This window comes from Oenanthe melanoleuca, chromosome 6, assembly GCF_029582105.1.
Source record: "Oenanthe melanoleuca isolate GR-GAL-2019-014 chromosome 6, OMel1.0, whole genome shotgun sequence".
Lineage (NCBI taxonomy): Eukaryota > Metazoa > Chordata > Aves > Passeriformes > Muscicapidae > Oenanthe > Oenanthe melanoleuca.
Genome location: NC_079340.1, coordinates 5,489,754 through 5,509,795, shown reverse-complemented (window position 1 = coordinate 5,509,795; position 20,042 = coordinate 5,489,754). Strand labels below are relative to the sequence as shown.

Genomic DNA, 20,042 nt, shown 5'->3' with positions numbered 1-20,042 from the left:
CGGCTCTGTCCCGGCTCTATCCCGGCTCTGTCCCGGCTCTGTCCCGGCTCTGTCCCGGCTCTATCCCGGCTCTGTCCCGGCTCTGTCCCGGCTCTGTCCCGGCTCTGCCCCGGCTCTGTCCCGGCTCTGTCCCGGCTCTATCCCGGCTGTGTCCCGCCTCTGTCCCGGCTCTGTCCCGGCTCTGTCCCGGCTCTGCCCCGGCTCTGCCCCGGCTCTGTCCCGGCACGCAGTAAGTGCTCTCTCCTGCCTTCCCCCCGCCCCTTCCCAGCCTGCTCCTTTGGCTGCCACCGCAGCCTTTCTGCACATCCCGCGGGCACGGAACTTGAAACGCTTTTTGTCAAGTGCAAAGGTACGATTCTGCAAATTCAAGGGTTTTTTTTTTTTTTTTTTTTAATGAAAAGCACTGTTGGGAGCAGAGTATTTTATCTCTCCATAGATCCGTTGCCCCTAATTCATAAATTAAATCCTTTATAGTATTTCTTGCTTCGTATAATTTTAAATACTGCTGGTGTCAATGATTCACTGGTTTGCCAAAGTTCAGATTATCATGGAGTGGTTATGGAAAATGTGATTGCTCAATTAGGTGTAAGAGAAGTGTTGCTATGGTTTAACATTTTCTGAATTTCAGGTAGGTTATTAGTCTGGAGCTATAAATAAAATTTTATATTTAAAATTCAATATATTGTAAAGAAAGCTATGTCACTCATTTGGATACTCTTTATTTAACAGAGTCAGATGTTTCACAAAGTTAATCATCAGCAAAATACAAATCAATAAAGAATGTATTTGCTTTAGAGAACTCTGTCTTCCAGCTCCTATCAGGGTAAGTCTGACTTCACCATACTTTAATTATCTGTAGCTTGCTTTTAAAATTTGTGTTTGTTTGTTTTTATTTAGAAGCTGCAGAAGATTGTCTAAGGAAGGTTAGGTCCCTTTGGAAATTTCATGTGTTGCTTAGTCTGAAATAGACATGCTTGCTTTCCTTAGTCCCCTCCTACTGGGGTAGGATTTGGAACTAAAATTGCAAAACTCAAGTTGGAGTTCTTATGAGGTTTTATATCTCTTAATGAGACATTAGTGCCTCTTTTCAGTAGTTAGGAGTGATCTTTAGGGGATGGAAGTTCCCATGTGACTGAAACAGCATGGCACATTTAAGATTCCAGTGTCTGGAAAATGTTATAGGTCAAATTTTGTCATCTATTCTTCTATACTCTATTAATATAAGTGGAAAGATATATATTGGAGCTAACTAGTTGATTTTGGTACTACAACACCACTTTTCCAACAAAAAAATTTGGCAATAGTTTTTTTTTTTTTTTTTTTACTTACTATCTTTCCAGATGTTACAGTATTAGCTGCTTTGCCTGATCAGCTTAATCTACACTGGGCAACACAGCTGACTCCTTAAATTAGAGCCAAGTCTTAAACTTACAACTTCATCAGTCTTACTAAAATATCTACATTTATCTTCTGTCCTGCAGGGAGCTTGTGAAGGCTTGCAGACTAATAGGTAGTCATTATTTATTTCTTTTAATCAGTGCTCTCCTTTCCCTTAATATATCTTTACCTACCATATTCCTTACCCTTATTTTCTCCTCTGTCATCATTTGTGGTCTGATTCTACAAACATTTATCCAATAAATAATGTTACTCATTCAAATGCTGGCAGAATAGTAGTATTCACTAAGAAAATCCTCAGAAATGTAATAGCAGAAGCCTACTGGATCACACCAAAGGTCCATTTAGTCTGGAACAGTGATCAAAAATGGATTTCTCAGAAAGAATTGGTTCCAGTGTGGTGAAGATGTTTTTCTGACAAACTGTCCTAACCTCCAGCTGCCTGGGGGCTTTCCTTTTCCACAAAGATTTCTAAAAATCTTCAGTGAGATACCTGTAACTTTTCCATCTTTCCAAGAAAGTTCTGGAGGCTTTTAGAAAGCAGATGTCACAAACCAGGTGCACTGGTCCTTAAATAGTTGCAGTCGGTACTTTGAGCACTCTTTAATGTCCTTCCTGAGAAAAGATGTGAATGTGCAGATATCTCAAGTAGTGTCTCGCCACTGGGTATGTCTGAAAAACATTGGAACATGCAATTCTCATGCCAACAATAGTTAAACACAGCAATATTTTTCAAACAGGAGAAGGAAAACCATGGACAGACCAATGACTGCTGGCCAGCTTAAAGAAAAATTGCAGTTCCAGGACAGCGAGGGCAGTGCAGTCCCTGCCAGGACTGTGTGCCATAATTGTTCCAAGCTGAAGGTATGGAAGAGCCCTCACCACATACTTTCCCTGGAGCACTGAATTGCCATTTGAAGTCCTATCAAAATGCAGCTAATTATGTATGGCCCTGTTTGATACTCTGTGTTGGCAGAAATGATCTGGGCTGTGGGGTCTGGGGAATGGAAGGGATTTGGGCAGTAGGGGAGGAGGGGGTTCTGCCTTTCTGCCCTGCTGTGGGAAACTCCACCTGCAGAGCTGCCTCCAGCTCTGGGTCCCAGCACAGGATGGACAGGGAGCTGCTGGAGCCAGTCCAGAGCAGGCACACCAAGGGATCAGAGGGATGGAGCAGCTCTGCTGGGAGGAAAGGTTGGGAGAGCTGGGACTGGAGAGGAGAAGGCTCAGGGGTGACCTTATTGTGGCCTTCAAGTACCTGAAGGAGCCAACAAGAAAGATGGAGAGAGAATATTGGCAAGGGCCTGGGGTGACAGGACCAGGGGGAATGGCTTCAAACTGACAGAAGGTGGGTTTAGATTGGATATTGGGAAGAAATCCTTCCCTGTCAGGGTGGGCAGCCCCTGGCACAGGTGCCCAGAGCAGCTGTGGCTGCCCCTGAATCCCTGGCAGTGCCCAAGGCCAGGCTGGACAGGGTTTGGAGCAGTCTGGGACAGTGGAAGGGGTCCCTGCCCATGGCAGGGGGTGGGACAAGATGATCTTTAAGTTCCCTTCTAACCCAAACCATTCTGATTGTATGGTTGTGATTCCAAGAACGTGGAAGTCAATACATATGCTCAGAAGTTAAGAAATGAGGTAATATTTTACTAACAATTAATTTAGAGATGTGCTATAGTCACAGTGATAGTTGTAGATAGATCTTTTTATTAATGTTTTTTAGAACAGGAGGAGAGGTAGTAATATATACCATGATATAAATACCAGAAATGAACAATATTATGCTGCAAGTGTTTCCTAAGGAAGGAAACAGCTGAACCAATACATATTAGAAATTCAGAAGGTGCATACCATTAATGCCAACTTTCATTTTCTTTAAAGTATCAGAGTTTTTGGAGGCCACCCTGGAAAAAAAGTAAAACAAGAAGATTCTCCTCACAAAAAATTAGAAAGCAAAAAGGTTTTTGTGCTTCTTGAGTGGGTTGCTCAGGCATCCAGCCATAAGGCAAAAATTGTTACTTTGCAAACTCGATTATTTTCTCTCTTCAGATATTTCTTGGAGCTCTAGCTTTTTCCTTTTTTGCCAAAGGATTTTCTGGAAGCTACATGAAGAGCATGTCCAGTCAAATTGAAAGGAGGTTTGAAATCTCATCGTCGATTGTTGGCATTATTGATGGCAGCTTTGAGATAGGTATGTGTACTTCCTTGGAAAGTGGATAAGTGCTTTAACTGCCCCAGAAAATCTATTTTTTGTGTTGGCTCCCTGTCGTCTTGATACAGGTAACTTAATGGTGATGGTGTTGGTAAGCTACCTTGGACCCAGAGTTCACCGGCCAAAAATCATTGCTGCTGGGTGTCTCATCATGTCTGTGGGAGCTTTTTTGTCAGTGATGCCTCAGTTCCTGATGGGACGGTAAATATGGAGAGTTTTCCTGTTGTGCACTGATTGAGCTTGATCATATGAAGTCTTTTCTAAAGCATACATCTAAGTTAAAATCTTGGCAGCTGTCGTTACTTCCAAAAGGAAAATGGGTGGATTTTTAAACATTGACTTTCTGATTTCCTCTCTGAAAGCTTACCTCTTGCTACAGGTAAGCAGGAGAGAAACCTCAGGTATAAGTTTGCACAGAACTTATACATAACTAGGGATAAAGTGGGTTAAATTTTTCACCTGGGATGAATACACACACATATATATATTTAAACTGTTTCCTTTTTTATTTTTAAGTGAACTGCACTTAGATCTTGATGGGAAAGGTTTCTTTCTCCATGGTGGCTACTCATGATAAGCTCTTTAAAATGCTGAATGTTTTAATGTAAACTTGGGGAGAAATAAATATCTAAATACCCCATTCGCATTTAAGCTACAACACATAATTGTCAGATGCAGGTCAAAGCTTTCCAGTCCTTTGGCATCCTTGCATCTGCCACAAAGGTAAGAAAGAGGTGCCATTATGGAAAGCATCAGCCCTGATGTATGTAGCCAGATGTGGATGAACTCTGCCTCTGTCCTACAGTCTAAAGAATGATCTCTGGAAGCAGATTTATTGCTCTTTAGCTCAGGGAAATACTGGGATTAGAATCATCAGAGCACTTGAAAATGGCACGAAGATGGCTGTTTTTTGTAATCAAAGCACTGGGAACGGGCCTCCCCCCACTGGGTGTGTGTGAAGCAGGAGTGAGCTCACATGAGAGGCTCAGACACGCTTCCTGCAGAGCCAGGTCCTTCCTGTGCCAGCTGTGCTTCACACAGTTGTTTTCCAGCTACAATTATGAAAGGATAACTGTCGGTGTGGACAACTCCACGAGCGTGTCAGCGTGCTCCCCAGCGTGGGCTGAGGGCCCTGCAGCCACAGATGCTACAGGAACCCCCAGCACGGGGATAAATGCTGGTAAGAGATGCTGGATTCCCTTCTGCTGCTTGTCCCTTTTTTGCTGGAGTAAACCTCTGCTAGAAACCATGACATACATAAACCCAACCTATAATGATTGTTAAACCCCATTGTCAGAATTATGTTCACAGAAATATAAATGTTTGTGGCCTGCAGGATGTGAGAAAACAACAAATTCCTATCTGTGGCTCTTTGTGTTGCTGGGGAACCTTCTACGTGGAATTGGGGAGGCACCAATTATGCCCCTGGGAGTTTCATACATTGATGATTTTTCTAAAGAAGAAAACTCAGCATTTTACATAGGTAATGTACAAATGAGTGATTTTTATGCTAGACATTTCTGTTCTTTAACATTTCTACAGTCAAGCAAATACTCAACAAAAAAAAAAAATTATCTGGATAATTTTGAGTTGTAGAGAGACAAAAGAAACCCCAAACAGTGCAAGAGATATCTTATTTATTTTCTAGGGATAACTCTAGGATGGTCTTTTTGCTTTCCCCAGGGAGCTTCTCTGATGATGAAACACTGGTTTCCCCAAAGTGCAAAGTCATATCTGTCTTATCTGGCACATCTTCAGAGAACCAAATTCTTCCTAATCACTGTTTCACAGATGATTCTTAATGTAAGGATCTGAAATGTAGTCACAATTAATTACAGTGATGTGAATGTATTTCAGGAGCTCTTACCTGAATTTTTGAATTTTACATGCAGCACACTTTCAGTTGAAAGCTTTTTAAAGTCACTATTTGTTGAAGGAAAAACACCTTGCCAGGCTGTTGTAACAAATCCTTTCTATTGGGATTTTGATCTTGTTTTGACAGCCCACAACCTATTGCCCAAGACAGAGAGACATACACCCCAGCTAATTAATTTGTTGGCAAACTGATTTAATAGCATGGGGTGTTTGTGTGGCTGAGGGAGTTCAAGAGATGTGGCATGAAGTCAATTTGGTGAAATTCAGCTGGTCAGAAAGGTAGTAAACCATATTTTCAGGTAGAGCTCAGTGTGTAATGCTACAGGGTAAGGCCATAGCCAATGTCTTCATTTGGGAATGAGGAAGCCTGTAGGTTGAAGAAAATGGAAGTATTGTGGAGTTAGCTGTCAAAAACAAGTATTGCACTCAGCAGTTATCCAAAATATTTGTAATCGCCTCTGAGCTTCTGATTAAAGGTATTTTAAAAAGTTTAGCTGAGTTTTTTCTTGTCAGAATCTGATCTGGGATAGATTTAGGCAGGCTGGGGGCTACTGGGCAAGTGAGATCAAAAACATAATGTAAACATGGAGAATAGCATAGATTCAGCTTGGTTTATTGGTTTATGCAAGAGAAATAAAGTATTTAGTTTACATTTTATTAAAGTATTTCATTTTTACATTCAGAATTGCAGTTTTCAGTTACTTACTCTATTTTGGTGGACTGAACCACTTTGCAAAAAAGTGAAAGTTGAAACAGTCTTTTCCATAGGGCAGAAATGTCTTGTCTTGGCTAATTTTAATTCTTTTCCATATCTTATTTTTTATCATCTAGCTGAATCAATTTGAAATCAGTGTTTCTATAAAATACAAACTTTTAAAAAAATATCCTATAATAAAAAAGTCAGTCTAGCCTTGATGATGAATTTTGAGCATTAATCTCATTATTTGACCCTGAACAAGAAGTCTCAGCTTTGTCTCTCCTTTTTCCTTTGTCATTTGATGTTTTGTTGAGTAAGAACATAAGTCATTTTGAGGCTGAGACTGCATTTTCTTCATAGAATGAACTAAAATCATTTTGGTAGAGTTGTGGTGACAGTAATAATAGCAGAGTTACCATGGGAAAGAACAGAAAATTTAGCATATTTCTTAAGATGTAACAATTTATTGCAGAGGTTCAGGGTGATAAGCTGAGCAATCACTATGTTCAGAAGAGACTTTTCAAAACCAGCTCTCTCTCAGGAGGAAAATCTCTGCAGTAGAACATAATAGGATTTACAGAGCACAGTGCTGGATGTGGCAAGAACTTACAGGCATTTGGTAAAGAATTCCCTCTCTTCCAATGCAATGAAGCCTTCTGCAACTTCAAGGTGTCAGTTCTACTCTAGAATTCAGGAATCCAAATTATTGAGCTGCAGTTTGATCCTGCTACCTCCTCACAAATGAACTTCAGCAGAACAACACAAGTGGCAAGGGACTGTGAGAACCTATGCTTGAATTTTTTTTTGTTTGTTTGCTTTTGTTTGTTTGTTTGTTTGTTTTGTTTTGTTTTGTTTTGTTTTGTTGCTTGCCAGTTGTGGCCACCAAAGCCAAATTGTGCTGTATTTGCACATCCAGTCAGCTTCCTGGGTTTCTGTTAGCCTTCTCAGCTCATTCATTTGCTCCTAGGGGCATCCCACCTTCTGATCCACGCCCAGCTATGGTGAGGGCAGCACGCACCTTTTGTTCTTGCTGCTCAGGACGTTCCATAGAGGCCTGACCCCTCTGCTGCCTGCTCCTCCCCAGGGAGGAAGGCTTGCCTTGTCCATGCAGTGTTTCTCCCTGTTTCCCTCTTGCAGGCCTGGTGAGATCCTCGGGCATGTTTGGGCCCACGCTGGGCTTCCTGCTGGGCTCGTTCTGCGCCAGCCTCTGGGTGGACGTGGGCGCCGTGGACGTGGGTACGGGACCCCCGTGGCTGCTGTGGGTGCTGTGGGGTGGCTCTGGGGCCAGGAGGGCTCTGGCTGCAGCAGCCTCCCTGCCCAGAAGAGCCTCACCAGTCACTGCCCCAAAAACAGGGGCTCTCCAGAGGGCTGTTCCTGCTCAGAACCTGCTCAGGTGTCGGTGTTTAAAATCAGGCGTTGTGGCGTGGTTGGAATAGCTCTCGAAACAGATTCCTGTTTCCCCCACTGCACCATTTTTATGCTTGCTCACACACTTGCTGTGCAGCTGAGGCGAATAGAACAAACGATTGATAATATTTTCCTGTCTTTGTGTATTTTATAGATGCCATCAGCATAAATCCTAAGGATTCCCGTTGGGTTGGTGCCTGGTGGCTTGGATTGCTTATCTGTGGAGCAGTCAACTTCATTGCTTCATTGCCTTTCTGGTTTTTGCCTTATTCCTTACCAAAAGAAGGAGAGAATGAAAACTTGAAGATGAGTCGTTTGTCTGTTCAAGGAGATCACTGTAAAATAGACCCCCCAGCTCAGCCAGAGTTGAAGTTCTCAGAGGCAGTAAAAGGTGAAAGATTATTGCCCAAATACTTGCATATGAATTCTGTCCCATGGATTCATTGTGAGCTGAGCATGGACTCACAGAGCCTTCAGAAAAATGCATGTTTCTGGAGTGCAAATTACAGGCAAAAATGTCTTCAATTTTTGCTGCTACAATTACTGGTTAAGGGCAAGTTTCAGTCCTCTCCTGATGTCAGACCACTGGAAAAAACTTGTGCTGTTGCACTGAGCCCCAGGGATCCTCAGTTCATAGTTGTGAAATGATGTATTACAGCTACAATCCTATGATTATGAAGAGAGAGTGGGGAAAACAACCCATCCCTCATTAAGGACAAATTCATAGCAGGCAGGCTTCTGTTTCACTGGGAAGGGAACTTGGAGCTCATTGTGACTGCATTAGATGCTGGAGGGACTCCACTGGGTTTGGAACTCCTGTGATGAGCTCAGGGGTGCTGAGTTCATCCCATACAGGTAATTCCAGATCCAGCCAGCCCTTGCTTTTGTTTTTATGGTTTTATTATTAGACCCAAGGTTTTGTCTGTATATATGTGCACACCTACAGTGGATGTGTTTTGAACTCTCACCTTTTTAGGCAGCTGTGTCAAGAGCCAGACTATAGTCTAAACGCAGGTGTTTGTGTTCACTTTATTTAAATGGATTTTAATATTCCAGTCAAGAGTCCCAGAAATTATTCCAGCCTTTTTTGGGCAGCCAGGTGCTTCTGTTCTCTAAACATCACCCTCATGTGGGGTTCTTGTGAGGCTGATGAAGGCTCCTGCTTTAGGGACCACATTTAACTCTTGGTAGAGGCTCTCAACGCTCTGTGCGGACATTGGGCAGGTGTGCTGGGAGCTGAGCACCCCCAGAGAGGAGCCCTGTGCCACACACAGGATAAGCCAGGATCCCTGAGTCCCAGCTCAGCACCCTCTGTGCTGTCTGGCCCTGCTCCTCCTGTGAGGCACGTGCTGGCAACGAGGAGAACTCTCACTTGAGCAAGCATGTGTTGTGGTAGGCACAGAGTTACAACCTGCAACACAGCCACTAATTAAACCCAAATTAATCTTACTATCTAAAGGATGCCAAAACAACTCTTCTCTGTGTTTAGCAGATTTCTCTCCATTGCAGATTTCTTGCCAGCAGTCAGGAAGCTGTTTGGAAATCCAATTTTTGTGGTGTTCATCTTCCTCACTATTCTGCAGTACAATTCCCTTGTTGGAATAATAACCTATGAGCCAAAGTTTATGGAGCAGCAATTTAATATATCAGTGGCAAAAGCCATCTTTCTAATTGGTAGGTACCTGACTTATTTTCAAATTCCACTGTCAAAAAGGAAGATTTTATTTGTTGTTTTGCCTTCTCTTTTAGAAGGAGCTTATGTTAACTTTTTTTGGTTAAAAAAGAAGCATGTAGTTGTTTCCTAATTTTCTTACTGTATTTTGGAAATGGATGTTAATTTTAGTGTTAGTTTTCCTAGTGCTGCTAATTTAGTAAGCTAGAGCATTATTAAAATCATGTAGAAGTAGTTTTCATAGTAAGATTTGGGTTATGTGTCTGTTTCTGTGAGTAAAAACCACACATCAGTCATCAGCTGCACCAAAGTAAAAACTAATAGAAATAGAAGTTTAAAATGTTTAATGAGATGTTTGATTTTTTTTTTCTTTTCAGAGTAACATATTGGTATAAATATTCTTTCATTTTTACTTAAATCCAAATTTTATATGCAATAAGGAACCAAAACATAAAAAGTTTGAGTCACTCCATGAATTTCAAAGCTCTTCTTCTATTTACCAGTTCCTTCAAAAAAAAGTACATTGCAGTGTTCTACAAAAAGAGGATTCTGAAATTTTATTAATCTTACAGTGATTGATATGGTCTCATAATCTGGAAGGAAAACCAGGCTATGTGAGGTCACTGCAGAACTGATATTGCTTTATTTTAATCTGAGGACACAATGCCTTAGTCAGCTATGAATGTGGGGCGAACTTTATTTTTCCTGTTTTTTTTTTCTGAATGCTGAGAAAATTTGACAGAAATGACCAAGAAAACCAACCAACTGTAAAACCAGAAAAGGCAAACCCCTCCCAATAACACCTTGTGAAACCTCTCTGTTCAGCAAGTATATGTAAGAAGTGGTGTTTGTGAAATACTGAACAGATTAAATCTAAATGCAAATCATCTCATTATTCACTGTCAGATTGAAATGGAATCTAGTGCAGGACCAGATGCAACTTCCCTTTATATTCCATTTTGGAGACTTTTTTGTAGCTTTGACAAACTTTTAGGTTTTATTTTATATGAAGTGCATATGAGCTAAGACATTATCATTCACTCCAGTTCTAATAGGCACCTGTATAGGTTTTATTATATCTACATACAAACAACAATATAGTGAAAATGCAGTGAATATTGAGGAACTAAGCTTTCTAAAATCATAATATGATTTGAAAAAGAAAATGGATGTGAAATTACTAGAATGTAATATAAATCTTAGAACCTCAAAGAATCATCTCAAAAATAGATACCTGATATTTTGAGAATACTGGAACCAGATATTTATTCTAAAATAGCCAATGCAAGTGAGAGCAGTTAACATTTTTCTTGCTGTCTGTTTGCAGGTGTGGTGCTTCTACCTGTCACAATCCTGGGGATGTTTCTGGGAGGTTTCCTGATCAAGAAATTCAAGTTTCACATAAGTGAGATGGCCAAGTTTGCATGCATCACCTTCCTGGTGGCGTACCTGCTGAACCTCCTGTACTTCACCTGCGGCTGCGAGGTGCTGCAGGTGGCCGGGCTGACCGCGCCCTACGCTGGGTCTGTGTCCCTCAGCTCGGGGGGCTCCAGGCTTTGTCACAGCTGCTCCTCTGGGAGGGATGCACGGAAGAAAATCCTAAGTTTTGAGACAGAATTGCCAGTCCCAAGTCATACCTAAAGCTGGGGATGGGGGATATATACCAATTTTATTTTCTGAATTTTGTTTCAACTGAACATTTCTCTAAACTCTCTATTTCTTTTTCCTAAGTTCTGTTACTGACAAAATACCTACATATTCTGGCCAACTGCTAATTATTTTTTTTAAATTAGAGGCAAATTAAATTTCTGTATTCTCTTTCAAAGCTTTAATTTGCAGAGTGCTGCTGTATGCTGCAAACAGAGGTTCCCCTCCCTTATCAGGACCATGGCTTATGCTTCCTTGAGAACCTTTTCCAGACTCTGCCACAATTGCCTACTGTATAAATTCAGCTTGGTCTGCTGAAAATTTCAAGGGATTTTAAAGGATTAAACTGAATCCAGCAAGACTGGCTGCATTTTTAATTCAGTCAGAAACTCAGCCCTGTGTTTTTTGAAACTGAACCTATCCTCAGGGAAATATCTAAATTATATTGGTGAACCTGATGTCCAGTTCAACTTTGGGCTTAGTTTTTGCCATGAAAATATTTCAGAGGTTTGTGCAGAGGAGATAATCCTGATTGAATGCACCATCTGATACTGCAGAGTGAATTAAAAATAAGTATAAGCAACAAGAGACCATATACTGAGAGCAGTCACAGTTTCTCCAGAAGAACTGAGTCTGGAGAATTTAGCACATGTTAGTGTTGTTTCTGGTTAAGTGACTCATTTAGTGTTTTCCCTATTTAACAATTCATAGTTTGAAGACAAGCCACAGCCTAATGAGGCCTAAATCCCTCAGTTATCTTCCCTTCTAAGAGACTTAGGGGAAATGTAGCCCACATGATGTGTGCTTTGGCTGGGGGAAGGAAGAAGGAGGAAGAGAAGGCAAGTTCTGAACATTTTTAACTGACATTGTGATTGACTTCACAGCAAGGATGATTTTTAGATGGTGCACTCCTAACACTTTCTGGGAACTGAGCACTGCTAACATGTGCTCAGAGTGTCCTGATACAGTCACCTGGATCCAGGGAAAAAAATGTCAAGTACATCTTGCTGTTTTGGTTTTATGTAGTATTACATCCCTACCTTATCACCTGGATATGGTATGACATCCTGCTGCTGAGGAAAAGTATGGTCTTTTCTTGGGCCATGTCTCTGTGATAAGAGATTCTAGGCATGATTTTCTTTTTCTTGAGGTGAGTTTTCAAATGCAAAAGTAATACCAGAAATTCCTGCCCAGCCTTTTCATTTCTGTGCCTTCTCAGTGACAATCCATGGAAATGTTGATGCTTGATGAAAAATCCCAACAGAGTTTTGTTTTAGCTGAAATCACCTTAGTGTCCATATGACAACTTCACCGTGCATTGAGTGGTAGCAAATATCTGTCCATTTTGATTGCTTCAATTTCTCCATTTTCACCTCACTACTCCCATATATATATATATAGTGGTTTTTTTTACTATATAATTCCACTAAATAATTCCTTAATTTCTGTTTTCCTCCAGAATAAAGGATGTTTCCTCCAGCAAGCACGTCTATGTGGCCAGCTGCAATGCTGGGTGCAGCTGCAAGGTGGACCAGTGGGACCCTGTCTGTGGGGATAATGGGATCACATACATGACAGCCTGCTTTGCAGGGTGCAAATCATCATCTGGGACAGGAAGGAATATGGTAAATATCCAGGCAGGCTGATGGCTGTGCAGTAGGACAAGGAGCAATGGTTTTAAGTTAAAAGAGGGTAGCTTTAACCTAGCTATAGGGGAGTCATTTTTATCAGCAGGAAAGCCATTTCCAGGACTTCAAATAATCTTACCTGAGCAAGACTATTAAAAACACTGTGTTTGCAGAAGAGTGTGCAAATGTTTATATCTTCTGGCAGAAGCAGAATTGTCTTCATTGACAATACTGAAAAAGACAAGCAACATTATCAGACTTGTATTTATACATCCCATCAGTGGTCTGGCTTCCCTTCAGGAAAATTTGCCTTCAAATCCGTGTCTCCTGCTAACTCCAAAGCCCACTATCAGTCCAGCCCCAGATTCTCTTTAAGCATATAATGATATATACACATGATTGCATATTTAGTCCACACCTCTGTTTTTTCCTTGTTGTTGTTATGCATCTTCTTCATGGGATACCTGAGCCAAATGGCTGGATAGCAGTTCACTTCTGATTTTGTTAGCTTCCACTCAACTTAAACACACACAGAGCACCTTCTGCTCTAGCAAATAGCATAGCTAAAACTAGGATTCCGGTTGCTTTGCCTCTGGAGCAGCTCAGAGAAGCTGGAGCATATCAGTGACCTGGCCTTTGGTCTGCAGAGATGTTTACAGAAGTTTTTTCAGCATCAACAACAGCCTGGCTGGTATAGGGAGTGAAAAATCTAGCTGCTGAAATGATGGTTTATCTCTATTGAATTCTGAATAAATAAATTCTTCTTCTCATCTTCTCCTTTCAGGTGTTTCACAATTGCAGCTGTGTGGAAGGACAAGGGCTCGGGCTTGGCAATTCCTCTGCAGTTTTGGGACAATGCCAAAGAGAAAGCTGTACCAAAGCCTTTCCCTATTTTTTAGCATTACAGACTGCATGTGCATTTTTTTTAGCCTTAGGAGGCACTCCTACATACATGATTATGTTTAGGTGAAATTCTTTACCTAACCTTGACCATAAAGCTTGGGGAAGGAGAAGCAGAAAATGATATCTGCTATTTCATTCTTGCTGTGAGGAATGGCATGTGGATCAAATTGTGCCCCTGAGGATTTGCCTGTACTCTGAAATCCAACTCTTTTCAGAGGCAGAGCAAAATATCTGTCCAGAAATTTAATTCTAATTTGATGCTGAGCAGATACTTTGGTGATGTAAGGGAGGGTATTATGCTGATCCTGAATGCTGGATTTCAATTCTAGTGATAGGGATGCTTTCACCAGAGCATTGGACTTGAGATGCAATGCTAAGCCATAGCCAATGCTGTTCACATTACTCAGAGAAAAGCAGGTACTTTGTTAAGCCTTGTGGCCTCACAATGTCCTCTGTGTTGGGAGAAGTCTGATACTCCCTTTTTTTGGTCAGCTGATAGGAGCAGCATTATAGCAGGAATGCTTTTTAAAGTTTTCATTCCTTCAGTTGGAAAGCAGCGCCACTATTTTACATTCAGGAGAAAAGACAGTGTTCTGTGCCTGGCATGTGGAAAAGTCTTTGTCCTCCTGCTCAGGGGTGGGTCACAATCACAGTGGTCAGTGCACGTGGCTGAGTAACTTGGCAAAGCTGCTGCCTACCTGCAGTGCTCCTGAGCACAGTGCATTCCTGGGTTTGGACAGACTCCCTTGGCTGGTTCAGAACCCTGATGTGTACGATGAGAAGCCTTTGGTGCTGATGCTGGAGAGAAACAAACTCCAGTGCAGGGAGCAGGCTGGGCACAGCAGGGCTCCCTCCTGTCCCTGTGCCAGCTCAGTGCTCCCCTCTGGTTTTTGTCAGTTCTTCCAGCTCTCCTGATGGACACAGGCTGCTTTCCTCTGGTAGGAATGAGGTGCTGTTATGGCCAGGTCGCTCACATGGGCTGTGCCTGTAAAATGCTGGATGCAGAGGTGGGTTTAATCTAACAAGGACTGCACATCCTTGTTCCTTCTGGTCACCAGTGCAAAGTGCAGCCCCTCATGAAGTCAGGCATCTGCTTGGAGCTTAACTTGTGGGCCTGAACTGTTTTGTTTTGGTTGGTTCACTTTCATGCCCCTGTGCATCCTCTCCCAAAAGTGTTTACACCCTGCTTTCCTTTGGCTCAAGATGAGTTTCTGTAGATTATTCAGTTTATTTCAATGAATGTTCTTCTGTGGAAGGAGACTCTACATCTGAACTTTAATTTTGGCAGATGTTTTCAGTCAGGGCTTGAGGGGGCTGTGCTGGGTGAGCCACAGTACCCCTGCAGTGGGGCATGTGCAGATGCTCACAGCACGACTGCAGCTGCATTGCTCTGCTCCTCAACACACTGGTTCTGTTTCCTTCCCAGATCTGTTTCTCCAGACCTGAAATCCTTTGCTGTTGGGATAGAAACTCTGGGTGGTAGAGTACTAGGTAAGATATAATTTCTTTGTGGTTTTCAAGTGGGTAGCCAAAGAAGCCAAAGAGCTAGACCCAAGTTAGCCATTGCATTTTTCTTTGTAAGTAGATGATACATTTCAAAATGGTTGGAGGAGCTTGCTATGTGGACACAAGTACATGAGCTTGATCAGTCTGCATATCCTTAGCACCCATCTTCCCTTTTGCTGACCATTATTCACTTAAAGCTCCTGTGTACTTTGCCTATTATTTTGTTTCTTGAGTTTATCTGCAATAAACAATCATTTAAGTATTCAGACACATAGTCTGCCCTGCCTCAAGCAAACCTTGCCTCGCTGTCCCTTGTTTGCTGATTTTGAAATCTCTGCCTTGCAGACCAGCCCAAGAAGTCATTTGGATCTCTTTCCCACTTTCCACATTTTAGCTGAATACTGCAGGGAATCAATCTTCTACTTTTATAAGACAGTTAACTTCACAAAATGGGACACTCACCCTCAAACAGCTTACTGATGATATTAAAACATTGTCTAAAATAAATTCTTTCAGTACTACATAAATGTACACTTATTACCCAGTTTCTGTGGGGTAAATGCTTGATTTCATCCCTTTGCACTGCACTAAACACCTTTTAGTGGCAAGCTGTTCTGTAAGATCTGAATAGATACATCAATATACATAAATATTAATGTGTCATGGCATGTAATTCCACACCAGGGATTGCAAAAGAAAAAAGTTGATTTCTTTAAGCAACAGAAGTTAAACTTAAAATAAAAATGCCATTAAAGGGAATTGTTAACATTTCCCTTGCAGGATATTATTAAGCTATAATTGTCCATCATTTCAACTCCCTTTAAGCAGTTCCATAAATATTTTCACACATCTTGTCATCTCAAAGCTGGAACTGGATGTTTAGTCCCATTCTATGCAGGCACAATTCAAAAACCTGGAGATTCACTTCCTCCTTTCTTTACATGACATTAAGTGATGAGCTCTTCATGTCTGAGATCATGCAATGAGAATTTTCTCTGCAGGAGGACTCCCAGCCCCTATTTATTTTGGTGCCTTGATAGACAAGACCTGCTTGAAATGGGGGACAAAAAGCTGTGGGGGATCTGGATCCTGCCGAGTATATGACACAAAGGAGTTCAGGTAATCCTCACTGGGGTTTGGGAATCTGGGCAGCAAGGAGCAAGGGGAGCTTTCCTCATGTCAGCTCTCTGCAGACTGATCAGGGTCTAACAGCACCACAGATCCTTACCTGGACTAGACCTTAATAGGTAAATAAGCCAAATACTTTTTATTCAATCTGATGCCTAAAGTTGCAGGGCACTGCCTTAAGTAATGAGAATTAGTTCTTTTGTTGTAGTCCACACTGAATAAGAAAATAAGTGCACTGAGTAATTCTGGGGCACTTTGTGGGATGCTGAAAAACTCTGGAATACATGTAGCTCTGGGGAGTCTCTCCCTCCTCCCTCATTTATTTGCCTCCTGTTGTATAAGACACCTCACAAAATCCACTTGTAGGGGGGACACAAATGACTGAAGAGCTGTGGCTGGGAGCCCAGAGTGTGCCATGAGGAGGTGGGGAAGGACAGGACAATAGGCAAAAAGCCCCAGCTGGTGCAGCTCCTCTTCTGTCAGCCCTAAAATAGAGTCTGCTGAATGCAGCACACTCCAGACATTTCTGCTGTAAGTCTCAGACCTGATTAGAGCCTGTCTGGGGCTAAATATCATGAGGTCATTTGCTTTCTGCCTCCTAGTTCTTATTTTAAAATGTGAAGAAATACCTAGCTGAGAATGGATGATTTTGTCAAACTGCTCCTTATATCTTACTTGGTTCCATACAGAATTGGAAAGTTTTATTAATATAAATGTATTTTGTCTCTTTTTTCCCCCTAGGAATGTCTATCTTGGCCTCATTGCAGGACTAAGGGCAGGATGCTGTCTCTTGTACTTAGTGCTCTCTGTGTTAATTATGAAACGCTTCAAACCAGATGGCAAAGAGATGACAGATATCAAAAATGCAGAGAGATCAGCCAGCAAAGAACTAGATACAGCCAACAAAAGAGAAATTCCTCCTGGTTCAAGAACCTCAGAGGAGAGTGAAGAAACTTATATGTAAAAAAGAAACAAAGCCTTTTGTAACTTTGCCTATGCTTCAGTTTTTCTGAGCACAAAAGGAGTCTAATTACTGACTGTAACAGCTAGTTTACATTTTGGGAGTTCAAAAAGTATCTTTGAACACTGGCTTTTTATTTGCTTTACCCTACCTTCTTCCTTTTCTCATCTGAAACAGCAATAAGGGGAAAAGGTGTTCAAAATTTTGGGGAACTCTCCCATCCTCTTGCTCTCAGTCCCTTTCTAGACCAACAGTAGGACAAGCCAAAATTTTGCAAGTGTCATAAATGTGATTATGATTGAAAAATTAAGAAATCCTCAGCAAGCTGCTTTGTCATTTTCCACTGAGGTTATTTCAAGTCCTCTTGCTCTGTATTTAGTCCTACAGCTCTCCATGGCCAATGAAGTTTCGCTTGGGCTACTCTGATGTGAAAGGTAGTGGGGTTTTCTATGAGCTTTGCCTTGCTCCCATGTACCATGGCTAGGTGGGACCCCCAGGGCTGTCAGGGAGCACCTTCTGAATTCAAACTCCACTACAGCTCTGGGGTTTGGCTTGAAAGTGTTAAATAAAGTGGAAAGCAAATGAAGAAGGAAGTGTATTAATTTTGCAGCATGTCTCAGAAATGGGTTTGAGAAAGATTACTCTGAGCTGATGCAATAAAGTGATAGGTGCTTAAGTTTCTTTGATTTTTTTTTTTTTTTGTTTGTTTGTTTGTGTGGAGGGAAGGGAGGGCATTTTTATTTTTTATTAATACTGTATTTGTACCACACACATATACACTTCCTTCCTTGTTTAAGGAACCTTCAATAAACCTTGAAATACTGAATACTTGAAAATTTACAGCTTTCCACAGACAACCTTGTCCATGGAGAAACTTTATTAAAGGAAGCTCCCAACAGTTACTAAATGGGGAAAGAAATCTCAAAATATTATTAGTGTGATATTTTGTTGAGAGCCCTCAGGAAGCACCTTTGTGATAGGACCAAACCTACTCAGCAAGCTCACTGTAGATTTTGTCTCCATCACCACAGGCATTTTGCTTTATTTTCTGGAGGGTATCTCTTCTCCCTGCAGTTCTGTGCAGGAACCTAAAACTCAGAAACAAAATTTCTTTCCTGATTTTAAGCTTCTTTGGGATATGGAATAGAGATAATGGACATAAAGAAAATCAACCACACTTTATCTGAGAAAGCAGCAGACCAGAGGGCTAGGGAGAGGGATTCTCCATATTAAATGATTTTATGACCTTTCTTCTACCATCTGCTCCACCTAAGTGCAAGAATGGGGATGGGAAAAGGATTGGTGTGGTACTTACTGAAAGGAAGTTCTTCATGTCCTGGCCTGTGGTGATGGAGCTGTTTGCATTTTATTGCTTGAAGACAATGCCCAGCACAGTTAGACATTGGTTTGTACATTCACAGCTCTGATTATAAACTGCCAGCAGATCTGGGCAAGGTGTGTCTATCATGAGAGATGAAATGAAAGGGACTCTAGGATCTAGGTCTGGAAATGATAAATAAAAATCCAAGTTCCAAGGAACTGTACGCAGAGAAAATCATGGTGTGTCATTCTCCATCTGCAAGCAGTATTTAAACACTGAATAAATGCCTGGGCAGTTCTAGAAACACTCCTGATCTGCACCACATATAGAGTCAGTCAGATGACTCAAACTAACACAGTTTTACTTTTTTTTTTTTTTTTTAATTTTTTTTTTTTTTTATTTTATTTTTTTATTATTATAGGGTTTGGTTTTTTTTTTTTTTTATGGTAGCATCTTGATTTTCCCAGGAGGAAATGTTTCATCAAAGGCACGTTGATAGTTGATGTCAGACTGGAAATGAGATTCTGGTCAGATCTGATGATTCATGCCCAGATATTTAACCCAGATGAAACTAACTAAAGTGAGGTTTTTCAAACAAATAAGAATAAACACCATTCTTCATACCACCCCTAAATTGATAGTAGCACAAGCCCTGCCACAGGTGCTATTAAATGAGCCTGTCACTCCCTATTCTGACAATTCCAAGGCTGTCTCACTTCCCTGTGTTTTCAACATGGGCTGTTTTTGGAGTGCAAATCTAGCACTCTCCTGTGAACAGAAGGTAGAAGTTTCTTCAACAGCCAGCTGGTACAGAACATGCAAAAAATTAAATAGTGGTCATACAAGTGCATTTTCCAAAAGCTTTTTTATCTCCTTGCTTTTCAAAATGGAGAATAAAAAGTAAAGACATTCTCCCTTCCAATTCCCCTGCTCCAGAGGGAAGGCTTCACCAGCCTGAGAGGCAGAGGGGGCCCTGGGACAATCAAATGTGTTTTGATTGCAAAATCCCATTCCTGACTCTGGGATCAAAACTGGAGTCTTTGTCCTGTGTGAAAGCTGTGACATCCCTGAGCTCCACCACTGGGAAAATCCTCCAGGAAAGAAGAAAACCTGCTGTCTTTTGAGTTCATAAGAGAAATTGTTAACCCAGAAAGCCATTTTGGAGGAAAATTTGCAGCTCTACTAAGCCAGGCATGCTTTCAGATGCAGACTGCAAACCATGGAGTTCAGGATCATTACAGAGAGCTCGATGGGCCATAAACCATGGCAAGTCCACTTCAGTCAAGGGTCAGATAAAAATGGCAGGGAGTTTTCATCAGACTGCAGGAGATTTAAGGGCATGAGCCTTGTGTTTACCCAACTCCTGTTTGAGGATATCAAAAAGCTCTTTAATGGCATTTTCAAAGTCCTTCTGTCAGAATAACTGTACAAGACAGAAGGCAGCTCAGTTATTGGGCATTTGTTTGCTTTTAGATATACAACTGAGCAGACATAATGACCTATGACTACCTGTTTTTGTCATGCTTTCTGGTTGTTTGTCAAAGAAATAGAAAAACCCCAGCATTCCTAAATCCACACTTTTCTGTATGCATTAGGATTATGTACTCTACAGAAATCAAGCCCTCCTGTGGCTTTTGTGTCCCCATCATCAACAACTCCTGTCTATCTTGGCACAATAGCAAGTTGGGAATAA

The 20,042-nt window shown here is 41.4% G+C and overlaps 1 protein-coding gene across 3 annotated transcripts; it reads left to right on the top strand.

The window, feature by feature from the left end:
• The first annotated feature begins 301 nt into the window (after positions 1 to 301).
• Positions 302 to 17,714, top strand: LOC130255012 (solute carrier organic anion transporter family member 1C1-like). Of its 3 annotated transcripts, XM_056495240.1 has the most exons (16): positions 302 to 349; positions 730 to 823; positions 2,139 to 2,262; positions 3,442 to 3,583; positions 3,673 to 3,805; positions 4,657 to 4,784; positions 4,941 to 5,087; positions 7,314 to 7,412; positions 7,738 to 7,974; positions 9,093 to 9,257; positions 10,583 to 10,778; positions 12,362 to 12,527; positions 13,315 to 13,496; positions 14,860 to 14,924; positions 15,941 to 16,058; positions 16,809 to 17,714. In XM_056495240.1, the coding sequence occupies exons 3-16, from the start codon at positions 2,152 to 2,154 to the stop codon at positions 17,029 to 17,031; spliced, it is 2,112 nt and encodes a 703-aa protein (XP_056351215.1). In that variant the 5' UTR covers positions 302 to 349; positions 730 to 823; positions 2,139 to 2,151; the 3' UTR covers positions 17,032 to 17,714. The 3 variants fall into 3 exon arrangements, with proteins under 3 accessions (XP_056351215.1, XP_056351216.1, XP_056351217.1); XM_056495241.1 differs by lacking the exons at positions 302 to 349; positions 7,314 to 7,412 and having other exon boundaries at positions 810 to 823; XM_056495242.1 differs by lacking the exons at positions 302 to 349; positions 730 to 823 and having other exon boundaries at positions 2,215 to 2,262; positions 3,482 to 3,583.
• Positions 17,715 to 20,042: the final 2,328 nt, after the last annotated feature.